This window comes from Carassius auratus, chromosome 2 (assembly GCF_003368295.1).
Source record: "Carassius auratus strain Wakin chromosome 2, ASM336829v1, whole genome shotgun sequence".
Taxonomy (NCBI): Eukaryota; Metazoa; Chordata; class Actinopteri; order Cypriniformes; family Cyprinidae; genus Carassius; species Carassius auratus.
In genome coordinates, this window is record NC_039244.1 from 320,828 (window position 1) to 344,213 (window position 23,386).

The window sequence follows — 23,386 nt, forward strand, 5'->3', positions numbered from 1 at the left end:
TTTGTCACTAGACTTTACTCTCTCTTTATCAATTTTAAACTACCTTGCTGAATAAAAGTATTAATTTCTTTCAATTGCAGTGTATATAAATGTATAATATAGATGAATCTTATAAATGTAAGATTTTGGAATAAAAAACAACTACTAAAAATAAGGCAGAATTTTTTTATGGAGAACTACAGTTTGTAAAAACAGTGTCAACAGTGGGAATAATAATGAATACGTAATAATCACCACTGTAATAGATGTCAGAATATTTAATACAATAAAATGGGTCAACGGAAACAAAGAAATGCTTTGTGTTTAAGGCAACATTTAAAAAAAAAAGGTTCACAGCATAATCAGTTTGGTCCACTGGGTTTGTGATCGAGAAGATCCCAGTAAAAATCTTAGAACAACAAGCGAACAAAAAAGTCATAAGCAATTCAAATGACATTTTATAATATCAAATAATGGACTGAGAAATTATGGTGGAATATTATACAATATGATATGCAGCATTTTACAAAGAGTATGAAAGAAATGTCATGAGAAAATCATGAATAACCTCCACTGAGAGAAGACAAACATCTTCTTACAATCAGCTCATGATTTCACATTTCATTGAAGTCATGTAAATAAAAACCACACAGTTAATGTCTTAACAGTGCTGATAGAAAGTAACCTTACATTACTCAAAAGGCATCAGGTTCATGTGTCTTTGTGTTTTCCCTGTACATTACCGGCTTGAAATGAGGAAAAACATTTAGATTCGATGCTCGTATCCTAAAGTCTGTGTGTTCACATTGGCACTTTAATGACCAGACAGACATGGTTATTATCTCTTTTATCACGCTCCAGAAGGCAGACCATAGCTTTTATTTTGTCATAATTTTAGGTCTCCTCTATAAAAGCACCCTTTGCATCTGCTCTTCAGTCTGTGATTAAAGAAACTTTCCGTTCAGAGTGTGTTTGTGGTATAACTGAAAACTGCAGATGATCGAGACCAGTCTGAAACAGTATTATTTAACATATCATCGAAATATTATTATAGTTTTAATTAGCACTTTGAATTAGTTTTGTGTATTTGTTTCCTTTTCTAAAGTTTTAGTGATTTAAATGTTTTCTATTATTTTTATTATTTCTTAAATATAGTTTTCATTCGTTTTTATTTTTTATAAAAAAAAATGTAACTTTTAAGTAATTTATTTGTTGGTTTTATAAAATTTTTTTTAATGTATATTTAGATTTTATTAATATTATAATATTAATTTAATAAATTAAATTTTGTCCATTTTTATTTTAGAGCTAGTTGAAGTAATTGAATCAGTATGAGTGATTTTCATAATTTATTTTTTTAATTTGACTATACATTTTAATATTTTGAACACGTTGTTTTAATATTTTTTAATTTGATTTCAATTTTAGTTAAAGTTATAGTAGTTGTTTTTTTGTAATATAGTTTTTTTTTTTTACATTAAGTTTTGCTAAATTTTTATACATTTTTCATTATTTTAGTGCATTAAGTTCACCTAAATTAAAATAAAACAATTTGCTGGGCATCACTTCAATTAACAAAATGTTAAATTGTTTAAAATTTGAATTATTCTGATTGTGATTAATTATATTAACCCTGGTTTAAATGGCTTAATATTTAATCTGGTGAACAATGAAATAAGACGGCAAGAGAAAAACGCTAGTTTTGCCTCAACTGTTTCAAAAAGTCATTTTTGAATTATGTATACATAGTGTCTTCACATTAAAACAACATTTCCAAGTCATTTTTGTGCATAATACCAAATCTCTGCATGTTTCAAGTGTACCCCATTAAAGTGCTTTCTTGACTCTTTGAACGTAGCCGTAGGATTGAGTTTATCTCAAACCAGCTGACTGATCCTAGTATGCAGCACACAAATTAAGACACGGATGTCTTCAAATGTGCATGAACTCTCGAGTCCAAGGCGAGGCTAAATAACTGCGTATGAGACTCAGCTTGTGCTTTCATTGGTCGTGCAGACAGTGTTTCTTTCCCTTGTTGTTCTCCATCAGTTCGAGCATCTCCAGGATGACGGCCCTGAGCGCCCGAGCGAGCTGCTCTGCGCTGTAGGGCTGCCCCAAAGGAGGAACATGCACAAACGCAGACCTGCCCTCGCCCAGAAACAGAGACGTGTAGTAGGTGTAATCACACAGATACCTGCGGAAAGAGGACGGAGTGTTTGTCAAGAAATACACCAGTGCTCTGTACCCAAATAAACATTTCCTAGGAATCTACTCTTCCAAGATGAGTATGAGTTTGTTTCTTCATCAGGAGAAATAATCCACAAGTAATCCACACCACTCCAGTCCTTCAGTTAATCTCTTGAGAAGCGAAAAACTGTGTGATTGTATGAAACACATCAATCAAGACAGTTTTTACTTCAAGCCATTGCTTCCAGGCAAAATATGAGTCCATAATCCATAATAATGCTTCCTCCAGTGGACAGGAGTCCATCTACAACAGCCACATATTTGCTTGGAGTTGTTTAAACGGTGCTTGATTTGTGCAGATTTCTCTCCTGATTCAGATTAGACTACTCTTTCACTGGAGAAAGTATTACTATGGACTCATATTTTAGCTAGTTTGAAGTAAAAAGTGTCTTGATAATGGATTTTTTTTTGTAGAAACGCAGCTTTTGTCGTCTCCAGATGTTAGCTGATGGACTGGAGTGCTGTGGATTATTGTGATGTTTTTATCTGCTCTCATTCTGACGGCACCCATTCACTCCAGAGCATCCATTGATGAGACACTGATGCAATGCTACATTTCTACAAATCTGGGGAAATAGATCTGGTTCACTGCCCTTCAATAAATCCTCATTATGTTATGTGAAACACTTGGCAGTACCCAACAACTTCCACTTTTTATGATTCTTTTCTTATAATCTTGCAGATTCTGCGAGGTGTATGTAAACATATGAGCATGAGCGTACATTAAAGAGCTTTTCGCTGCATGTCAGAGAGATGTCCATACCTTCCAGCATCCTTTGATACAGACACCGAGACGCCGAGCCCGGCCGAGTCGACTCTCTTACAGACCGTGTCCATGTCGATGACAGAGTGGATGCAGTCCGGTCCTCCTTCCAGACAGCAGCGGGATTCAGGACAGAAACTGCAGTTGTCGAGACGCATGTAACCCTGATTGTGCCCACACTGCTCGAGCGTTACTGTAGTGGCCATCCCAGACACTCCCACGTGGACCACTAGCTTCGAAAAAACAGGAAAAAAATGTTTAAAAGATGTTTTTCATGCTCAGCAAGACTTATTTAAAAAAAAAATTGTAACAAAAAAAAAGCAAAAGACGTAATATTGTGAAATATTATTATAAACTTATTTGGTTGAAAAAAATATTGTGCAGCACAACGGTTTTCAACATTGATCATAATCAGAAATGTTTCTGGAGCAGCAAATCAGAATATGATAATGATTTCTGAAGATCATGTGACACTGAAGACTGGAGGAATGATGCTGAAAATACAGCGGAGCATCACAGAAATAAATCACACTTTAACATATATTCACATAGAAAACAGCGGTTTTGATTTGTATTTACTGTATTTTTTTAACATATAAATTAAATCTCGATGAGCAAAAGAGATGTCTTTCAAAAACATAAAAAATTTCAATTATTCCAAACTTTTGGTCACCTTTGGTGTATTTAACATGACCTGTATGAATACATTTTGCTATTCTAAACAAATAATGTTCAAAATGTATGGTTTTCTGTATATGTACACAGACCAAGAATTATATTAATCATGTTAAATGATCAAATATTAATTGCATATACAGTAAAAAAAAAAAAAAAAAAAAAAAAATATATATATATATATATATATATATATATATATATATATATATATATATATATATATATATATATATATATATATATATATATATATATATATATATATTACATACATATACACACTGAACACCTAAATTCTCAGAATTCTCAGAATACATTAATATTATTATTTCTACATTGCACACAACTACAAAGCAAAAATAAATATAGCAAACAGAGAATAACTAATATATATATATATGCATTATTATAATATATAAAGAACTTTACTTGTATAACACTCTGAAAACATTTAACATCACTAAACAAAACAACACCAATATGATCTCATTATTCTACTTGAGGAAGATGCTGTTTCCATAGAGCAGGCAAGAGAGTCTGGACCGCCTGATACTCCACAGGAACTTCTGAGACGTGAAGCTTTACATCGTGACCCAAACCCAGTTTCTCCAGCTCCTGACCAGAGGAAATGTTTATGTTAAAGTCATGCAGATGCATGTGAACAAACAGGAAGTACAGCTCACAGATGATTATACCTGTACTGCCACCCAGCTGGCATTGACAGCATGCTCCCCGAACGGCTCAAAACCTACAGAAACACAGAGAAACACAATCAAATGGCAGAAAACCCCTTCAGAGGGACTCGAGACCCCTCATCTTACGTCTTTTATAATGGACCGTTACGCCTTTTACACTCACTAAGGCTTCAGGACGCTGAAGTCAGCTAAATCTAAACCCTGCAGTCCAGAGTCCAAGACCTGATCCTGCTTTAATCAGTAACTCAAACAAATCTGTGGTTAAATACTGAAATTACTTACTAAAAATAAATAAAAACTAAATCTAAATCTGAAATTGAATAAACTAAACCAACAGTAAAAACGAGTAGGAATGAAAAAGGCACATAAAAATAACGAAGAAATTTATCTGGAATTAAAACTCAAGATATAAAATAAATGCCCATCATAAAATTCAAGATATGACTTTAAAATAACAGTAATACAAAAAAAAAAAAAGCTGACTCCAAAATTCTTCAAAGAATAAAAAAATAAAATAATAATAATAATAATAATAATAACGAACACATTTAACATTTAATTTAAAACTTAAATTAAAGATGTCCCAAAAACCACTATGGTAAATATAAAAACTATATAAATATAACTTAATAACTATATAAATATAAAACTATTTATTCATATAAAAATAAATAAATAAAAATTGCAGTATTACCATGGTAAAAATAAAAACTAATATATAAATAAATAAATAAATAAATAAAAATTTCAGTATTACCATAGTAAATGTAAATAAAATAAAAAGCTAGAATCATGGTCATTTTAAAAGAATAAAAAAAACATGAGCACAAAACTACATATGCAGAAAGATAAATTAAATTAATAAAATAAAAAAACACAAAACCGTGTTAAAAACTGTTTTCATGCTGTTTATTTTTTACCAACAGCATGGTGGATGCTTTATGCAATTTAGTCTTGTATTTAGTGATTTAATCTTCATCATTTGAATGGCATGAAATCGACAATAATGACATCATGCAGCTGTCACTAGAAAAACTCTTTAAAAGAATCACACGAGCCATCAAAACAGCCCGTTTTTCGCTCCAATACTACCATCAGAGTTTACCTGTCACGATAACCGTCTTCTTCTGCTCCATCGCTGAGAAATGAGAGAGTTTCGATCAAGAACAGAACAGAGATTATCAGACGAGATCTTCTCAAACTGAAATAAACACATCACGCTCCTGCTCTTCCTCTCGCTGTCTGAACTGAGACCGGGGACAACAGTGCCATCTGCTGCCCCGGATGCGTCTGCCCTCGGCAAGTATTCAGTCAATAAATAAAGTGACAAGACATTCAGGAGGAATTTTTGAGGGGTGGCAACATATGGCAGACGTATACAGTATGTACTGAATTTAGTCACAGTTATCACAGTTTGATGATAAATATATGTGAACACTACAAAAGGACACAGGCTATCATTTACAAACTTAATCTCATGCAATCAATGTCTTGCATTTAAAACAGTTATATCAAACATTACAAACATATAAGGAATAAGTGACCATACCCCATAAGCACCACCACACTCACTAATGCATACAGTATGCAACGACATGTAATCATTTCGGGGGTCATTTTGGGGATCGCGAATCATTTGAATCAGTTCGGGTCTCGGGAGTTCGTAGCGGGATCGCGAATCATTTGAGTCAGTTCGGGAGTTCAAAGCGGATTCGCGAATCATTTGAGTCAGTTCGGGAGTTGTAGCGGGATCGCGAATCATTTGAGTCAGTTTGGGAATTCGGAGCGGGATCGTGAATCATTTGAGTCAGTTCGGGAGTTCAAAGCGGGTTCTCGAATCATTTGAGTCAGTTTGGGGATCGCAAACCATTTGAATCAGTTCGGGAGTTCAAAGCGGGTTCTCGAATCATTTGAGTCAGTTTGGGGATCGCAAACCATTTGAATCAGTTCGGGAGTTCGGAGCGGGTTCGCGAATCATTTGAGTCAGTTCGGGAGTTCAAAGCGGGTTCGCGAATCATTTGAGTCAGTTGGGTACTTCGGAGCGCTTTCGCGAATCATTTGAATCAGTTCGAGAGTTCCGAGCGGGATCGCGAATCATTTGAATCAGTTCAGGAGTTCGTAGTGTGTTCGCGAATCATTTGAGTCAGTTCGGGAGTTCAAAGCGGGTACGCGAATCATTTGAGTCAGTTTGGGGATCGCAAATCATTTGAATCAGTTCGGGAGTTAGGAGCGGGATCACGAATCACGAAAGATTCGCGCTCGTAAATTTTCAAATTGGCCATAACCTTTAATTAGTTCCTGCCAACTGGCAAAATGCCACCCTGGTAGATCCACCCCTGTGGTGACCTATACTCAGAATTCGTACTCTGCATTTAACCCATCCAAAGTGCACACACACCAGTGTTAATTTCGTTGACTAAATATTTTCGTCATTATTTTCGTCACGAATATATTTTTGCGGACGAAAACGAAACGAAAACTAAAATAGAAGGCACTGATGGAGACTAAAACTATGACTAAATTGATTGACATTATCGTCAACGAATAAAGGACGAGACGAAAATAGACTGTGACGAAAATCAAATCAGCAGACGGGAGAGATGCGAGGAATGAACAAAAAAACCGGCAAAACAGAACAGACTGCATGAGAGAAGAGAACCAATCCGAGCCTGACTTATTGAGACGTGAAGCGAAGGTTTTCAGTTTTTAAATGAGCTCCCGGGAAGACGGCATTCGAAGAGGTGATGTCTAAAAGAGCGACAAAATGTCCACAGCTCACTTCACGTTTGGCAACGAACAAAACAAAACAAAGTGTAAAGCACACGGAGCGCTCATTCGTGGCAAGAACACAACCAATTTGAAAAGACATTTACTGACGAGCCACCCGGACATTTTCTCAAATGTAATTTCACAACGATGTTCTTTTGTTTATTGAGCTAAGCAAAATTGGAATAGTGCAGTGCGTAGATGTTGTAGCATTAAATATTACGAACTGAAAAGTACTGTAAAATAGCCCCTTCTTCAAGTTAGATGAGAGCACAATACTAATACGTAATATCATGATAAATACATTTGATTAATACTAATGTTTAGTATATTTTATAATGTTCTACTTGTTGACAGTATCACAAATATTTCTATATTAGTCATGTGAAACATGAATGTTCACATCCTATCATTATACATACAAATCTAGCAATATTGTAGTATTTAAAACATACAATATTGCTAGACAAATGAATACCTTATAAAATCTTGTTACTTTTTTTTATCCACCTAGCTGCCAACTTATTAAATATTTACTTTAAATGTATGCACTCCTTGTTCAGCTCAGCTGTAAGCTTTAAGGTCCTGGACCTAACTTTATTTTTCTTTTATTGATGGTCAATTGGCAGCTAGTTATTGTTTACATTATCATGACAGTTTTTGTTGCTGCATAAAAGCTTTTGAATCGAAATAAAGACACAGTTGTGTTGAAATAAAGTTGAATTTGTGTTTTATATATTTTGGTTAAGTTTGTTTCCTATACCAGCTGTAAAAAATTGTCTAGTAAATCTGTTATTGATTTTAGTCTTATTTTAGTCGACTAAAATACCAAGCAATTTTATTCGACTAAAATAAGACTAAAATTAAAACAAATCAGATGACTAAAACTTGACTAAAACTAAAAAGAATTATAGTCAAAAGACTAAGACTAAAACTAAATTAAAATTTCGTGTCAAAATTAACACTGACACACACACACACACACAGCAGTGAACACACACACACACACACACACTTTACAGCCATTTATTCTGCGGTGCCCTGGTGAGCAGTTGGGGGTTCGGTGCCTTGCTCAAACCCACAACCCTAGGGTTTAGGAGTAAAACTCTCTAACCACTAGGCCACGACTTCCCTATATATGTCAGATATACTATATATGTAAAAAATTCACCGCTTAATATAAATCATCGAAGAGCTATATTTTCTCTTTATTTATATATATATATATATATGTTTTACGTCTCAGCTGGGACTGAGAAATCATGTCTAAAAAAAAAAAAAAAAAAAAAATAATATATATATATATACATATATATATATATATATATATATATATATATATATATATATATATATATATATATATATATATATATATATATATATATATATATATATAAAATGACTGAAAATTGCATACATTTAAGTGTTATTAATGTCCATACTTTTGTTTTTCGTAAATTTTCATTCGTAAGATTTCCAAAATTATTATTATTATTATTATTTTATGTTAACTTGTGTGTGTGTGTGTGTGAGTGTATAATACACAGTGCCAAAGCTACCAGTACCTGGTTCAAGGACCATGGTATCCCTGTTCTTAATTGGCCAGCAAACTCACCTGACCTTAACCCCATAGAAAACCTATGGGATATTGGGAAGAGTAAGATGTGATATGCCAGACCCAAGAATACAGAAGAGCTGAAGGTCACTATCAGAGCAGATCTCATAACACCTGAGCAGTGCCACAGACTGATCGACTCCATGCCACGCCACATTGCTGCAGTAATTCAGGCAAAAGAAGCCCAAAATAAGTACTGAGTGCTGTACATGCTCATACTTTTCATGTTCATATTTTCAGTTAGCCAAGATTTCTAAAAATCGTTTCTCTGTATTGGTCTTAAGTTGTATTCTAATTATCTTAGATACTGAATTTGGGATTTTAGATTATAAGTCAAAATTCAAAGAAATAAACATCTGAAATATATCAGTATGTGTGTAATGAATGAATATAATATACAGGTTTCCCTTTTTGAATGGAATTAATGAAATAAATCAACTTTTGGATGATATTCAAATTATATGACCAGCACCTGTAGATAAAATAAAACAGGGAACGCAAGTTTTAGAGGGTCATTTGTTTTTCTAATAAAAAAAGATAATAGAATAGAAAAGGAATAGAGACTGCAAGTGTTAGAGGGTTAAATGAAGATGGAAGAGATGTGTTTTTAGCAGTGGTGGACAGTAACGGAGTAGCTTTACTTCGTTACTGTACTTAAGTACATTTTTCAAGTATCTGTACTTTACTGGAGTAGTTTTATTTTGAGTAACTTTTACTTTTACTTCACTACATTCCAAAGCATAATTTCGTACTTTTAACTTCACTACATTTCATAAAACATATCGTTACTCCCTATAATATATCACGTGCTCCGACACGCAGAAGCGGTGTCTGATTCATCATGAACGAACTGAGTCTTTTCAAAATAAACTTTAATCGGATCACGAATCGCACCAAACGATTCGTTTATGAATTAGAATGATCCGATTGCAGCTGTTCTGGAGTCGATCACTCACTGATTCAAATGAACCGTTAAGTGCGAGTCTACAGAAGTAAGAACCGGGAGATCTTGTGAGCGCGCGTGCGTCTGATGTTGCTAAGTTATTAATGTCGAAATTTAGGATTAATTATTGTAACTGAAAATCATATTTAGGTCAAAATTGTCAGTTGTTTGTGAACTAAATCCGCTGTAAAGAGTGATCTGTTTAAGCCCACTGAAATGCTGACATGCAGACACATCAATCAGCGTCTCTGTGTTTTAGGTTAAAAAATAAAATAAAATAACCTTAAACTAACACAGATTAAATAAAATAACTCATGCATGTCCAAATTCCCCGCTACCGTAATATTAACAGTTTTATTAAAATGCTACCATGACATCTGTTTTTATATTGTTCATTAACAGTAACGTTATACATATGTATATTGTTTGGATTAACTAGACAACGTTAGACAGACATGTTTATTCATAACAGTACTGAAAATAAGTAAATATTGTAGCTGATGCTAAATGTCTAGCTAACAAGCTTGCTGGTGTTAACTTGAGGTAATTTTTATAAATAATGTCCAAATATTTTGTATAATTAGCAAAGATGATTAATTTAGCGCTGTAAACGCGCGTGTGAGGGGCGGAGACGCGCCGCGGAGCATCAGACGCGCGTGAGGACCAAACACAGCAGAATGGTAGGAAACTTCACTCCTCTTATTACTTCTCTTTTACTATAGCGATTTATTTTTAGACACGTGATCTGAGTCTTTCATAGATTTGTAGAGTTATTAGAGAAATTGAGTTTTTTTTTTTTTTTTTTTTTTACATTCTTTGGTCGAAGTTTTCAGATCGGCAATTCGGAGCCTGTTCGCGACTCGGTTGATTCAGATCGGCACTTCGGAGCCTGTTCGCGACTCGGTTGATTCAGATCGGCACTTCGGAGCCTGTTCGCGACTCGGTTGATACAGATCGGCACTTCGGAGCCTGTTCGCGACTCGGTTGATACAGATCGGCACTTCGGAGCATGTTCGCGACTCGGTTGATACAGATCGGCACTTCGGAGCCTGTTCGCGACTCGGTTGATACAGATCGGCACTTCGGAGCCTGTTCGCGACTCGGTTGATTCAGATCGATTGATTCAGATCGGCACTTCGGAGCCTGTTCGCGACTCGGTTGATTCAGATCGGCACTTCGGGGCCTGTTCGCGACTCGGTTGATTCAGATCGGCACTTCGGAGCCTGTTCGCGACTCGGTTGATTCAGATCGGCACTTCGGAGCCTGTTCGCGACTCGGTTGATTCAGATCGGCACTTCGGAGCCTGTTCGCGACTCGGTTGATTCAGATCGGCACTTCGGAGAATGGTCGCGACTCGGTTGATTCAGATCGGGACATCGGAGCATGTTTGAGATTTTTTTAAATTCAGACATCGAAGCAGGAAGTGTTTGTCAAACAGTTAATTGGTGATAAATGAATATTTGGACTTGAGGCTTTTTTTTACTTGTCGATTCAGCATGTACATGGACCCACACACAAAGGTGGACACACTCTAGGCTTATTCATCATTAGAGCTCTAAAATTTTCATCCATTGTTATTAAGGACGTTAATAAAGGACGTTATTCAACCACCTATATATATATATATATATATATATATATATATATATATATATATATATATATAACATCTGGGGAGAAAAGAAAGGATGTGATGTTCAGAACATGGTTACTACAGTAATTATTAAAGAGGGGAAGAGATGTTTGGCCAGTGGTGTTTTTACACCCCAGACAAGGTTTGAGAAGGAAAAAATCATTATGAAAATATAATTATATTTTCCTTAAAATCTTCAGGCCTTATTATCATGTCATATATAACTGTGGTGTTCTGTAAAACAACAAACTTTGAAATACTTTGTTCTTACTGGTGAAAATCAGATGGTCATCTCTGTTTTCTCTCAGGTTCATCACAGTGTAAGCTTCACAGTGAACATTACTCTCATCAGCGTAGTCCATATCAACAACAAAAATATATCTTGACTCCATATAGTGGTTATTTTGGAAAAAATCCCAGGTATTTTGAGCAGTAGGATTATAAAAAAAATAAAACAAATGTGCTAATATAAAATTAAATTAGCCTATATAAAATTGCAAACATCTATCTTTCAGTACTTTTTTACTTAAGTACATAAAAAATTTAGTACTTTTGTACTTTCACTTGAGTAAAATTGAAAAAGGAGTACTTTTACTTTTACTGGAGTAATATTTTATTATACGTATCTGTACTTTTACTCAAGTACTTGATTTGTGTACTTCGTCCACCACTGGTTTTTAGCAGTTTTTTGAAGATGGCTAAAGTTGTGTAGGTCACTCCACTATGAGGGAACAGTTACTGTAAAAGTCAGGGAAAGTGATTTTGTGACTCTTTGAGAGGCACTTAATATAAAACATAATTCTGAAGAAGTGAATATAGGTAAAGTGGTGCAGAGTCAGTGGTTTTGTAGGCAAACATCAATGCCTTGAATTTTATGCGAGCAGCTATTAGTAGCCAGTGCAAATACATTAACAGATGTGTGACGTGCCCTTTTTGGCTAGTTAAAGACTTCTCTTGCTGCCACAATATGGATTAGTTGTAGAAGTTTGACAGAATTGGCTGGAATACATGCTAAGAGAGCATTGCAATAGTCCAGTCTGGATATAACAAGAGTTTGAACTAATATATGTATAAAGCAAGTCTGCAAAACCGGGCAATTTTATCAGTGTGGTCTTAAAAATTCAGCTGATCATCAATCACAATTCCAAGGTTTCTGGCTGTTATGGTAGATGTGCGTAGCAGGATGGTAACATTGTGATGAACCGATGGATTTGTTGAAACCACAAGCAGTTCTGTCTTGGCAGGGTTGAGTTGAAGGGGATGGTCCTTCATCCAGGAAGAAATGTCTGTTAGACAAGCTGAGATGCGAGCAGCTACCATCGGATCATCAGGATGGAAAGAGAGGTAGAGTTGAGTGTCATCATCAGCATAGCAGTGAAAAGAAAGTGGTCCAAGAACCGAGCCCTGAGGCACCCCAGAAGTTAGATGATGTTACTTGGACACCTCACCTTTCAAAGATACTTTGGACGTATCTGAGAGATAAGACTCAAACCACTGAGGTTCCTGAAATGCCCTAACCCAATTGACAGGAGGATCTGCTGGTTAACCGTGAAGTATTTAAGATTTGGAAGCCGCTCTTGCCAGTCTTAGGGCTTCAACAACTGAGAGCAAGGCGGTTGAATGTCCACCAGGGTTGTGTTAATAATGTGAGTGAGTGCATGTACAACTGCAGGAGAAATTGCTTGAAGGAATACGATCAAGCTTAATAACTTTTATTAATAAATCATTAACAAACATTATGTAATGCTTCACAGATTGTTAGTTAATATATATTAACATATCTAGAAACGTGAAATAATGTGCTTGTTAATATTTACTAAAAATGTATTAAACATTACCTAATAACTAACATTTCGTGTAAATTAAAAAGCTTACAAATGTCATTAAACACATAATTCATATGATTATGCACATCTTGAAAATCTACAAATTATTTTAACAGATGTTAAACAAAAATTAAAAGATTTTGTTAATGCACAACACCTTTGCTTCTGTTGAGGTGAAATATGGGTAAGGTAAATCTGTTTATAACGCATTGTTTTGATAAATGATCAATTACGCAGTTTATCGAAAATTTGTTGTTGTTGTTTTCCCCTTCTGTTCATGTATGAATCAAGGAATATTCTGTTAAATGATTCACAATAGTGTACTAATTTAAGTGTTGAGGTGATAAAAACATGTTTTACACCTAAATTACAATGTGTGTAATATCTTTACCAAACATTTAACTAACCACCCTTTACACAAGCTTTGTTACAGTTAAAGTCCAGTGCCTATAAAGATAGTAAAAAATGAGTTAATATTTATAGACATTTACAAATGAAGAATAGTCTCAACTTTAGATTGGCTACTGCAAAAACATGAACAAATGATTAATAAATGATTTGTAAAGATGTGAAAATAGGGTAAATTTGGACACTTTTTGCCATCAAAATGAACGTACTAATGATTGGTAAATTTTTAAAAAAATTTACAACTGATGAATAGTTTCCACTTTAGATTGGGTACTGCAAAAAAAAAAAAAAATTACAAATAATGAATAAATTATTTAAGAAATAATTATAGAGTCCTACACAACAAACAAAGACCAATGACCTTTAAAGACTGTGATTATGAGTTAATGAATATATTAACATACTTTGTGAAGTGCTTAAACTTAATAATTAAGCTATATTTTCACATTTGTAAATGTAAAAATGAGCATTAGCTAATATGTGAACTGAAGTTTAAGGACAGTTGTAAGCATTCAACAGAACATTAACAAATACATTTTTAATCACTGTGTAATTTCTGTTAATTTTAATCACATTTGTAACCATTAACTAATTACCAGTTAAGCACTGTATAATGTTTGTTAATGATTTATTAATGAAGCTTTTAATCATTGTAAACCATTTGTCAAAATCATTTGAAGATGTTTCTTTAATGCATGATCGAATTGAACGTTTAATGACATTTTTAAGCATTTTAGTTTACATTAAAAAATTATCTGTTAATCATCTGGTAATGTTTAATAAGTTCATTAGTTAACATCTCATATTTCTAGATATGTGACTATATAATAAGTAATGATTACGTAATGTTTGTTAATTATTTTCTAATGAAAAAAGTTATAGTCTTACCCTTTAACATGCACTTTATGTTGACATCAAATAAAGCTGGCATGATCAAATATGCCACATCAATGTCATTTTTATTGCCAGTTTTAATCTTTGATTTTCTAAGTGATCTTTGCTTAAACAAAAAATCACTCAAACATGCATGGACCTGGTTTATGAGGTGTGTTTGGTGATTTTGACATGTGTGCCAACACCCATAGCTGAGGTCTGGTTCAAACCTGTCTGCCCGAGCAGGTTTCTGAGGAGAGAAGGACTTTTCATTGTGGTGTTTATAATTAATTAGCAGTGTTCCTTCATGAGTCACGCTTAATATAGAGGCAGACACCTTCAGTCTTATTCACTGACTCTGCTGTCAGTCCTAATAAATCAATTGAAGATGCTGCCAACACTAGTGCTGAATTACATTAGGATCTTTAAATTGTCATAAACATAAGTACAATTGAAAAAAACTTTTTCAGAAACAGAAATTGATAGTACATTTCACAATCAAGTAACACATTCAGATAAATGTGAAATGGAGTAATCTAAATTATACAAATATGCCTGTTATCTTTGTTTTAACTTTGAAAAAATATTTTTTAACAAAAATAAGAATTTCAGAATAAATTTATTTTTTAATTAAAATTTTAAAGACAATTTTCCATTTAGCAGTCAAGAATCAATCTGCTAAAATGAATAATAAATTACTGAATTATATATATTTATATACATACACATTGAATTAAACCTGAAATTTTTAAGTAGAAAGAATAAAAGACTAAAATAGTATTTGCAAAACACACTCCAATAATGTTTTATTTACAGAAATCAGTAAATAATCATTGTCGTGTATCTTTATATATATATATATATATATATATATATATATATATATATATATATATATATATATATATATATATATATATATATATATATATAGGGTGAAGTCAGCTAAAATGGGCCATGTTTTGGTAAATGACTTTTAATACCATCAAATAAGCTATTCATGAGATCTAATTATATTTTTATTAATTACTGTGGGGCTCTTAAATATTTATGTATTTTTTTAAAGGTCAAAAAGTATAACTGTTTCAAGTTATGAGAGTTAGAGCATCAGCAGGTACCTTCTTGAGATACGGCACAACATTCAGTTAAAATGTGCCAATATAAAAACAGAACAACACAGGTCATTTCAGCTGAAATCATTTTATTTTTAACAGTAAATTGACACTATTTTCAGTAAAATGTGAAATATGTTTACTATTTAATATCGACTCCAAGCTTTTGAATGGTAGAGTGTATAATGTTACAAAAGCTTGATGCTGATCTTTCTATTAAAAATATTTTAACATACTTTTTTTTTTTTATCTCATTGTTCAAAGACTATTGACTCGTAGTTTATGTGTCTAAGTCTTGATTTTATATGCATACATATCTCTCGGCCTATAAACCCATTTTCAATCTTAATTTCTGTGTAAAAAATGTCTGTGTATGCAGCCCATTTTAGCTTAATTTTTCAACCTAAAATGCAGTTTTTCACAAAATCCAAAGATTTTTTTTTCAATTAAACTTTTTTTATTTGAAATAGCATGTCATATCATTGTTCGTAAACCTTTGCTTTGCTGGTAAGCTTACGTATAATTGCGTTAGTACCCTTATTGGTGAAGAATTAAATTTACTATGTCATGCTCACTTTACGATTTCTCTGACAAGCTCCATGTAACACTCTTCCCTGCCTGCCTTAGGAAACTCAGACCGATCAAAATGATTGTTACATGTCAACAAGTGTTGAAGCAACAATGTACGATCAGTTATTGTGACTGACTATAAAAAATGTAAGAGATATGATGCTACAACCTCATTTGGCCCATTTAAGCTGACCCTATATAAATTCAATCTTGTCAAATGAATAATAAATGACTGAATATTTACTTAAAATTGAATTGCATTAATATATCGATGTGTATATTGATGATACAAATCTAACAGTTTATGTAGAGAACTGCATCATTCTAAGGAGTTTATTTTCAAATAAACATAATGAGTTGTCACATCTTTCTGTGTAATAACTGTCTGTTGTACTCTCTTATTTTCCCTCCTCCTTCAGTAAGCTGTAATTTCTAAAGCTAAGAATGCTGGAACGGTTGTGTTCTTCCACCCACTCGAGGAGCATCCACTGCAGCGCTGCACATCTTCACCCGCGCAATCCACCTGCCTCTGCGTCACTGCTGCCATGGCAACGGATGATGATGCTGCTATTCTCTGATGCAGACGTCCACAGACGTCATCACATCCCATTCAGATCTCCCCCTCTCTTTCTCAGTCTCACATCCTGCAGTGATATTTATAGAAACCCTACGGTTCGCCAACGCAGCTAATTCAATTGATAAATTCAATTTAACTTCTAAGCATCATCACATCCCTCAATATCAAGATTTCTGAGTAAATTTATCAAGTTCCCTTCAAAGATTTTATGACAGGTCAATCAAATAAAATGAGTTTTGCGGTATTTAAGATAAACAACCATATATAGTATATCTAGATTTTTTTTAAAATATATTTTGCATACAACATGCTCAAAACATATATAATATTTTATAATAGGGTTATATATTATATATATATATATATATATATATATATATATATATATATATATATATATATATATATATATATATATATATTTTAATAAAATATGTTAAATATTTAATAGTTAATATATAGCATATAACATGCTCATAACATTTGGCAGAGAAAAAGAACATTTAAATATTTAAAATAATATATTTTAATAAAATAGTTTAAATTCTAATGGATAGAAGCAAAAATGGATGGGTTAAAATTTGACTCGACAAATTATTATTATAATTTTTTTCCTGACATGTTGGAGTTATATCTTTTACTTGGATATTATAAGTTGTAAGTTGAGTAAATACAATTGGATAAAACAAAAAAAATTGTGTCTGTCTTCATTTCAGGCAGCAAAGCAACAAATTTGATTATTTTAAAGGAGGCTAATTCTTTTCTATACCCTCTGTACACACACACACACACACACACAGTACATATTTAAATGTATCCTGAGAGCTTCATTAGGTTTAAAAACGAAGGAACATTTTCTCCCAGACTGCCTCTTTTCTCCACCCTCGCTATGACGTCAACCCACAATGCACCGCACTGTTTACCGTTTACTCCCCGTCTCCGCAGCAACAGCGACGAGCGCGGCCCCTTTATGCAAACCAAACCGGAAGAGGACGTCATCGTTGGCCAATCTCAGCGCTCTAAAGTGACATAATGGAATTTTTAGGGATAGAAAACTTGCAAATGCGTACCGACGCCCACAGATAACACCTCACGAGGAGAGAGAGAGACGACAATATCACAAAACAACATCATAAAGCGATTCAAAACAAACGAAGAATCAAGAATACGCAAGAATATCATCTAAATGACTCGTATGGAGAACAGAAGCAGGGTGTAGGATGGGAACAAGCCTCTACCCAGACGAGGAACACCACGAATCATGATGAAGAAAGACATGAGTTTGAACCTAAATGACCAGAACAGCTCCAGCCTGAAGCCCGATCTGAGGGATGCTGAAGGGATCCTCAGTTCCCCCGAGCTGGGGCTCCTAAAGCTGGCTTCCCCGGAGCTGGAGAGGCTCATCATCCAGGCCAACGGGATGGTGACCACCTCGCCGAACTCCCAGTTCGTCTACCCGAAGACGGTGAGCGACGAGCAGGAGTTCGCGGAGGGATTCGTCAAAGCCCTGGAGGACCTTCACAAGCAGAACCAGCTGAGCGGAGGCGCATGCGTCCCTCCGACGCTCAACAGACTCGCGAGCGGCACGGATCTGCCCGTGTACACGAACTTGAGCACGTACGGGAGCACCACGGTGAACTATTCCACGGACACCATTCCGTTCCCTCCTCCGCCGCCCGCGCAGTCGTCTCTGAAGGACGAGCCGCAGACCGTGCCGGATATGCAGAGCTTCGGCGACAGTCCTCCGCTGTCCCCCATCAACATGGACACACAGGAGCGCATCAAGGCCGAGCGGAAGAAGCTGCGGAACCGCATCGCCGCCTCCAAATGCCGCAAGCGGAAACTGGAGCGGATATCCCGGCTGGAAGACAAAGTGAAGAACCTGAAGAACCAGAACACGGAGCTCGCGTCCACCGCCAGCGTGCTGAGAGAACAAGTGGCGCAGTTGAAACAAAGAGTGATGAACCACGTTAACAACGGGTGCCAGTTACTGCCTAACCAAGTGCAAGCTTATTAGAAAACAGCCTTTATCTATCAGTGTTTGGGTGGTTTACAAACAACATGCTCTGGTTTGATTAAACGTCACATTTCACAGCAGTGCACGGGAGGTTGTCGCGAGATATTGTGTAGGCTACCACAGCTTAAAATACTAAGGAAGCACAGTATTTATGAAGCTAATCTACTTCCGCGAGAAAATATAGTCTCTGACTTGACTGTCAATCGCGCGCAGTGATTCGGCGAACGCTGTTTCGCATAATAGCGTAAGACTGGAACTATATTTCTCATTTATGGTTAACTATTATATGTTTGATTGGATAAGCAGCGTTCCTAACATTTTCCTAAAACGTCCAAGTATTAGTTCGCCTGTGTGTAAGATTCTGGTTTGGTATAGTTTAGAACTATTTTGGTTGCTTTAATTTTAATAATGGACTTTTTAAATTAAATAATAATATTAAGTCCCATCAACATTGCTATGCAGCACAACAAGAAATCGGCGATGACGTGAAAGGACCGCAACTCTGTTTTATGTCATCTATTTTTTGTGTGACCAAATGCGTTCCTAAAGTTTCCTAAACCATCACTGGAAAGCTCTCTCTTTGGTATCAGTCCGCTGTGTGTCGTTTGGCGACACGACCGTGCTTTGGTTTCTTTAGGAACTACTTTCGTTGGAAGTGCTTTTATTTTAATATGTTCATTAAATTATTATATTACCTGCAATCATTCCGATAGAAAATACAGTCCCTGTCTCGACTAAATGTTGCTATGCAACAAAACTAAAGTTTTTGATATTCTAAAAGGTGTTTTGCCTTAAAGCTGTTTCTTGTATTTTAGCACTACTGGAACTCTGCATTGACCAACCATCATGCATTTTATATATTATATATATATATATATATATATATATATATATATATATATATATATATACACACACACACACACACACACTATGGTAAACAAATTTGATTTGCGCACGCAGTATTTCAGAAGCACTGCATTCACTGGCTTGTTGACAGCTTCCTCTGGAACTATTTTCTTTGGCGGAGCAACACCAAAATGATTGATTATATAATATCAGTTACTCAATATGAATGGCTGTATGAAAGCAATATCACATTGCATATCATATTGCTTAAATACACACAGGAGTGCATCAAAACCCTCAGTGTTAGTTATGAAGTATATTAAAACTAATGAATTCATATCCTTGGTGCCAGTCAGCTGTCTGTGTGCTGAAATGTTATTCTGAGCTGGACATGTCAAGTCAACGACCCATTCACTGATGCAGAACGGTCACAGACTGAACTGACCGTTCGTTCTGGTTGGACTGTTGAAATGGACACTACAGGTGCTGGTGTATTATATGTTTACAATATTTTGTAGCAAACGGACTCTGTGCTACATGGTTTGATCTCATGAGGGAAGCAGCGGTATTTCTGCATGCTCCGGACAAGCTCTAAACGAGTGCAACCAAACACAACAAAGATGTCATGCATGTATGCTTCATGTCTAAGGCCTTATTAATCACAGACTCTATTGATTTTATATTCAACTACTCACACATTGTCTTATTTTATGCTCTTTTGGATTTATGCGTGTTGCGATGTACATGTAAACGTTTCTCCTCTCACGTGTCCTGTACTGCCTTGTGTGTACATTAATCCTGTTCAATTCATTTGTTAAATTATATATTTGAGACATTTTATACCCATTTGTTCATGCATACATGTATAAACCTTAAATATCTGTATGAATGGGTGCCGTCAGATTGAGAGCTGATAAAAACATCACAAGTAATCCACACTTCTCCAGTCCATCAGTTATTGTGTTGTGAAGTCAAAAGCTGCATTTTGTACGAAATAAATCCATCATAAAGATGTTTTAACTTCAAACTCTTGTTTCTGACTAAAATACAAAGAAACAAACTCATCTACATCAATTCAGCAAATTTACATTTTTGGGTGATCTACTCCTTTATTATACTGTCTGTCACTGTGGACATTGAAACAGCGTCATCTAGTGGTTTAATTTGGGATAGTACACCAAATACTCACAAGTATACAGTAACACCCAAATAAATGCATGAATGGAATAAGAAGAATCATAATATGTGCAATGCACATCTCACAACCAGCATTTTATTTCAAATTATTTGTCTGTATTCAGCTTAGTGAAGGTCACAATCTGAAGTACATTGCTCCATGCTATTTTAATGTCGATAACATATTTGTAAAGCCTAATAAAGCAGGTTGCAGGAATAAACCGAGCAGAAGCAAGATTAAAACCAATATCTTTAAAATAACAAAAATACAGTCAGATTTAACTAACAAGCATTTCAGTGGTAATGCATGAGGGAAATTGTACAAATATATTGATAATAATATTTCACAGTATTTTTTTGATCAAATAAATGCAGCTTTAGTGAGGCTGAAAAATTAAAAATGTGCAGAGGTGAAATAAATATCATAAGTTTTATTCCAATATGAGATCTTTGTCTTCCTCTAACAGTTGAAAAATGATTGTGTGCAGTATGTTGTTTGTCCAGTAGGGAGAGACCAATACTATAATTTTTGCTCGTATATTGGATTTATTCTCAGATTGGAGATTTCCAGAGAGCAGTAATAACAGACAGAAGTGTTGACCGCTGAACCTGGTGTGATGGACGTGCTCAGTCAGCCAGAAAAGGCAGCAGAAGCTCTTATGTTGTTTGCTTTCATTTCTCATCTCATTCAGTCAGAGCAGTCCGTGCTGAACTGGTTCTGATGACACCGAGTTAAACCATCAGCTGGACTCAAATCACTCAGGTCATGTGTCATTTCAACCAGAAACAACACTTTCTATTTGTTTCCATGGCAATGTGTGTCTTTTGTCTGCATTCGGACGTGAACTTTATGGTGTTTATTTGCCGGAGGCTTACAGTTAATGCATCCGAGCAAAAAACAGGCATTCAGGATGTTCAGTGGAGCTCCATTATCAGATTGTGTTTACTGCAGTTATTCTTGAAACGACCTCCTGTCAAAACCAAATACACAGACGAATTCATTTAAAACAATGGAAAGACCCTCGCTAGACAGTACAACGTTAAAGAATAGGAAACTACATGCCAAAAAAGATAAACAAAGATGAATTCACTGACATTGTTATACTTAATATTTCTTTATAAAATGAAAATGAAATAACATTTGACTTAAGTCAGTCAAAAGTCTAGACATCCTGAATTCCACTTAAAATACCAAAATGAAATACATAACAAAAATAAAATTAAAATAGTTTTTTTTTTTAATGCAAAAATAAAATAAAGCAAAATGTAATAATAAAATCCAGAAAATAAAATGCCAAAAAGTTAAATACAACAATAAAAAAGCAAAATAAAATTATTTTTTATTATTTAAGAAATTTTATAAAATATTTAAATTTAAATTAAATGCAAAAATGTAATTAAAAGACATCAAAACTAAAAAGAAAATAAAAATGTGAAAAATTATAGGGAAAATATTTAAAATATAGACAAATCTAACACATATTTCTTATTAGATATTAGAACTTTTGCTTTAATTTTATTTTCAAACTAAATAAAACAATATCTGTACATTTATATTCTATGGCCTTGTTGGGGCTGTTATAAATCGCATAATGAAAATGATGTTTGAAAATAATGTAAGGTCCGAAAGCATCAGGTGAGTTTTTTGGGGGTTAAATCAGACTAATTTTTGGTCTCTATTTCAGACAAGTCTATTTCAGATCAAATAATAAATGCTATTTTCATGACAGTCTTTGGACGTCCTGCTCCTCTTCCAGTCACTTCCAGTATTTCAGCAGCTTCATCAGAGAATCATCCCATCAGACGCTGATCTAGATTAAGTCTGTCTCTCTAAGGATGAATTGAGTGAGACAGGTCAGTTCTATATTTAAAAGCATAGAGTCTCATGTCACACCCAACAAAGCGAATCCATCTGACACAAACTCTATTCTCACTTTAACTCAACTCCTGTGTCCAAAACTGAATACTAACATATGCTTTTACCCATTATTATCCCTGAAATAAATCATTTTGCATTTTAACTATAATTAAATAAACATAATGGATACAGTATTTCACAAACTTTAGCTGGATATTTATGTATAATGCATTATAAAAATATTCACAATTTATGTTGTAATGCATTATAGATTTTTCAACTGAAACGCATTATAATACGTGAAAATAAATTTTTAGATTTGAAATTGGTTGTGTGTTTTAATGTGCAGAGCATTAGGTGCATTACAGGGCATAATTCATGTATTAAAATACTTGTATAATGCATAATATACAGGCTTTAATTAAAGTTTTAAATAAATAAATAAAAGTATTTATGCACAAGGTTTTATACTTCAAAATAACATGCTCCATTAAATTGCAGGAGAAAAAAAAACTAGGATGTACTACACAATTTAATGAGGAAATGAAAATTAATTACTCAATTTGTCATGTTTCAATTAAAAAAACATGAATTTAATTACATTAAGTAATATATTGGTACGCCATTATATATATATATATATATATATATATATATATATATATATATATATATATATATATATATATATATATATATATATATATTTTATAGTCTAAAAATACGCCATATATATATATTTTTTTTAATAGTCTAAAAATATGTGAGATTGAAAAACATAAATTTTATTCATTTAGC

The 23,386-nt window shown here is 34.1% G+C and overlaps 2 protein-coding genes across 3 annotated transcripts; one reads left to right on the plus strand and one right to left on the minus strand.

Moving 5' to 3' along the window:
* Positions 1-1,516: 1,516 nt before the first annotated feature.
* Positions 1,517-5,619, minus strand: LOC113111379 (pyroglutamyl-peptidase 1-like). Of its 2 annotated transcripts, XM_026276020.1 has the most exons (5): positions 5,468-5,619; positions 4,363-4,415; positions 4,166-4,282; positions 2,990-3,222; positions 1,517-2,173 (listed from the first exon to the last, which is right to left on the minus strand). In XM_026276020.1, the coding sequence occupies exons 1-5, from the start codon at positions 5,496-5,498 to the stop codon at positions 1,981-1,983; spliced, it is 627 nt and encodes a 208-aa protein (XP_026131805.1). In that variant the 5' UTR covers positions 5,499-5,619; the 3' UTR covers positions 1,517-1,980. The 2 variants fall into 2 exon arrangements, with proteins under 2 accessions (XP_026131805.1, XP_026131814.1); XM_026276029.1 differs by lacking the exon at positions 5,468-5,619 and having other exon boundaries at positions 2,990-3,218.
* An 11,933-nt stretch (positions 5,620-17,552) lies between these two features.
* Positions 17,553-20,492, plus strand: LOC113111385 (transcription factor jun-D-like). Its single transcript, XM_026276045.1, has one exon. It carries the CDS (start codon positions 17,950-17,952, stop codon positions 18,703-18,705), a length of 756 nt encoding a protein of 251 aa, XP_026131830.1. The 5' UTR covers positions 17,553-17,949; the 3' UTR covers positions 18,706-20,492.
* Positions 20,493-23,386: the final 2,894 nt, after the last annotated feature.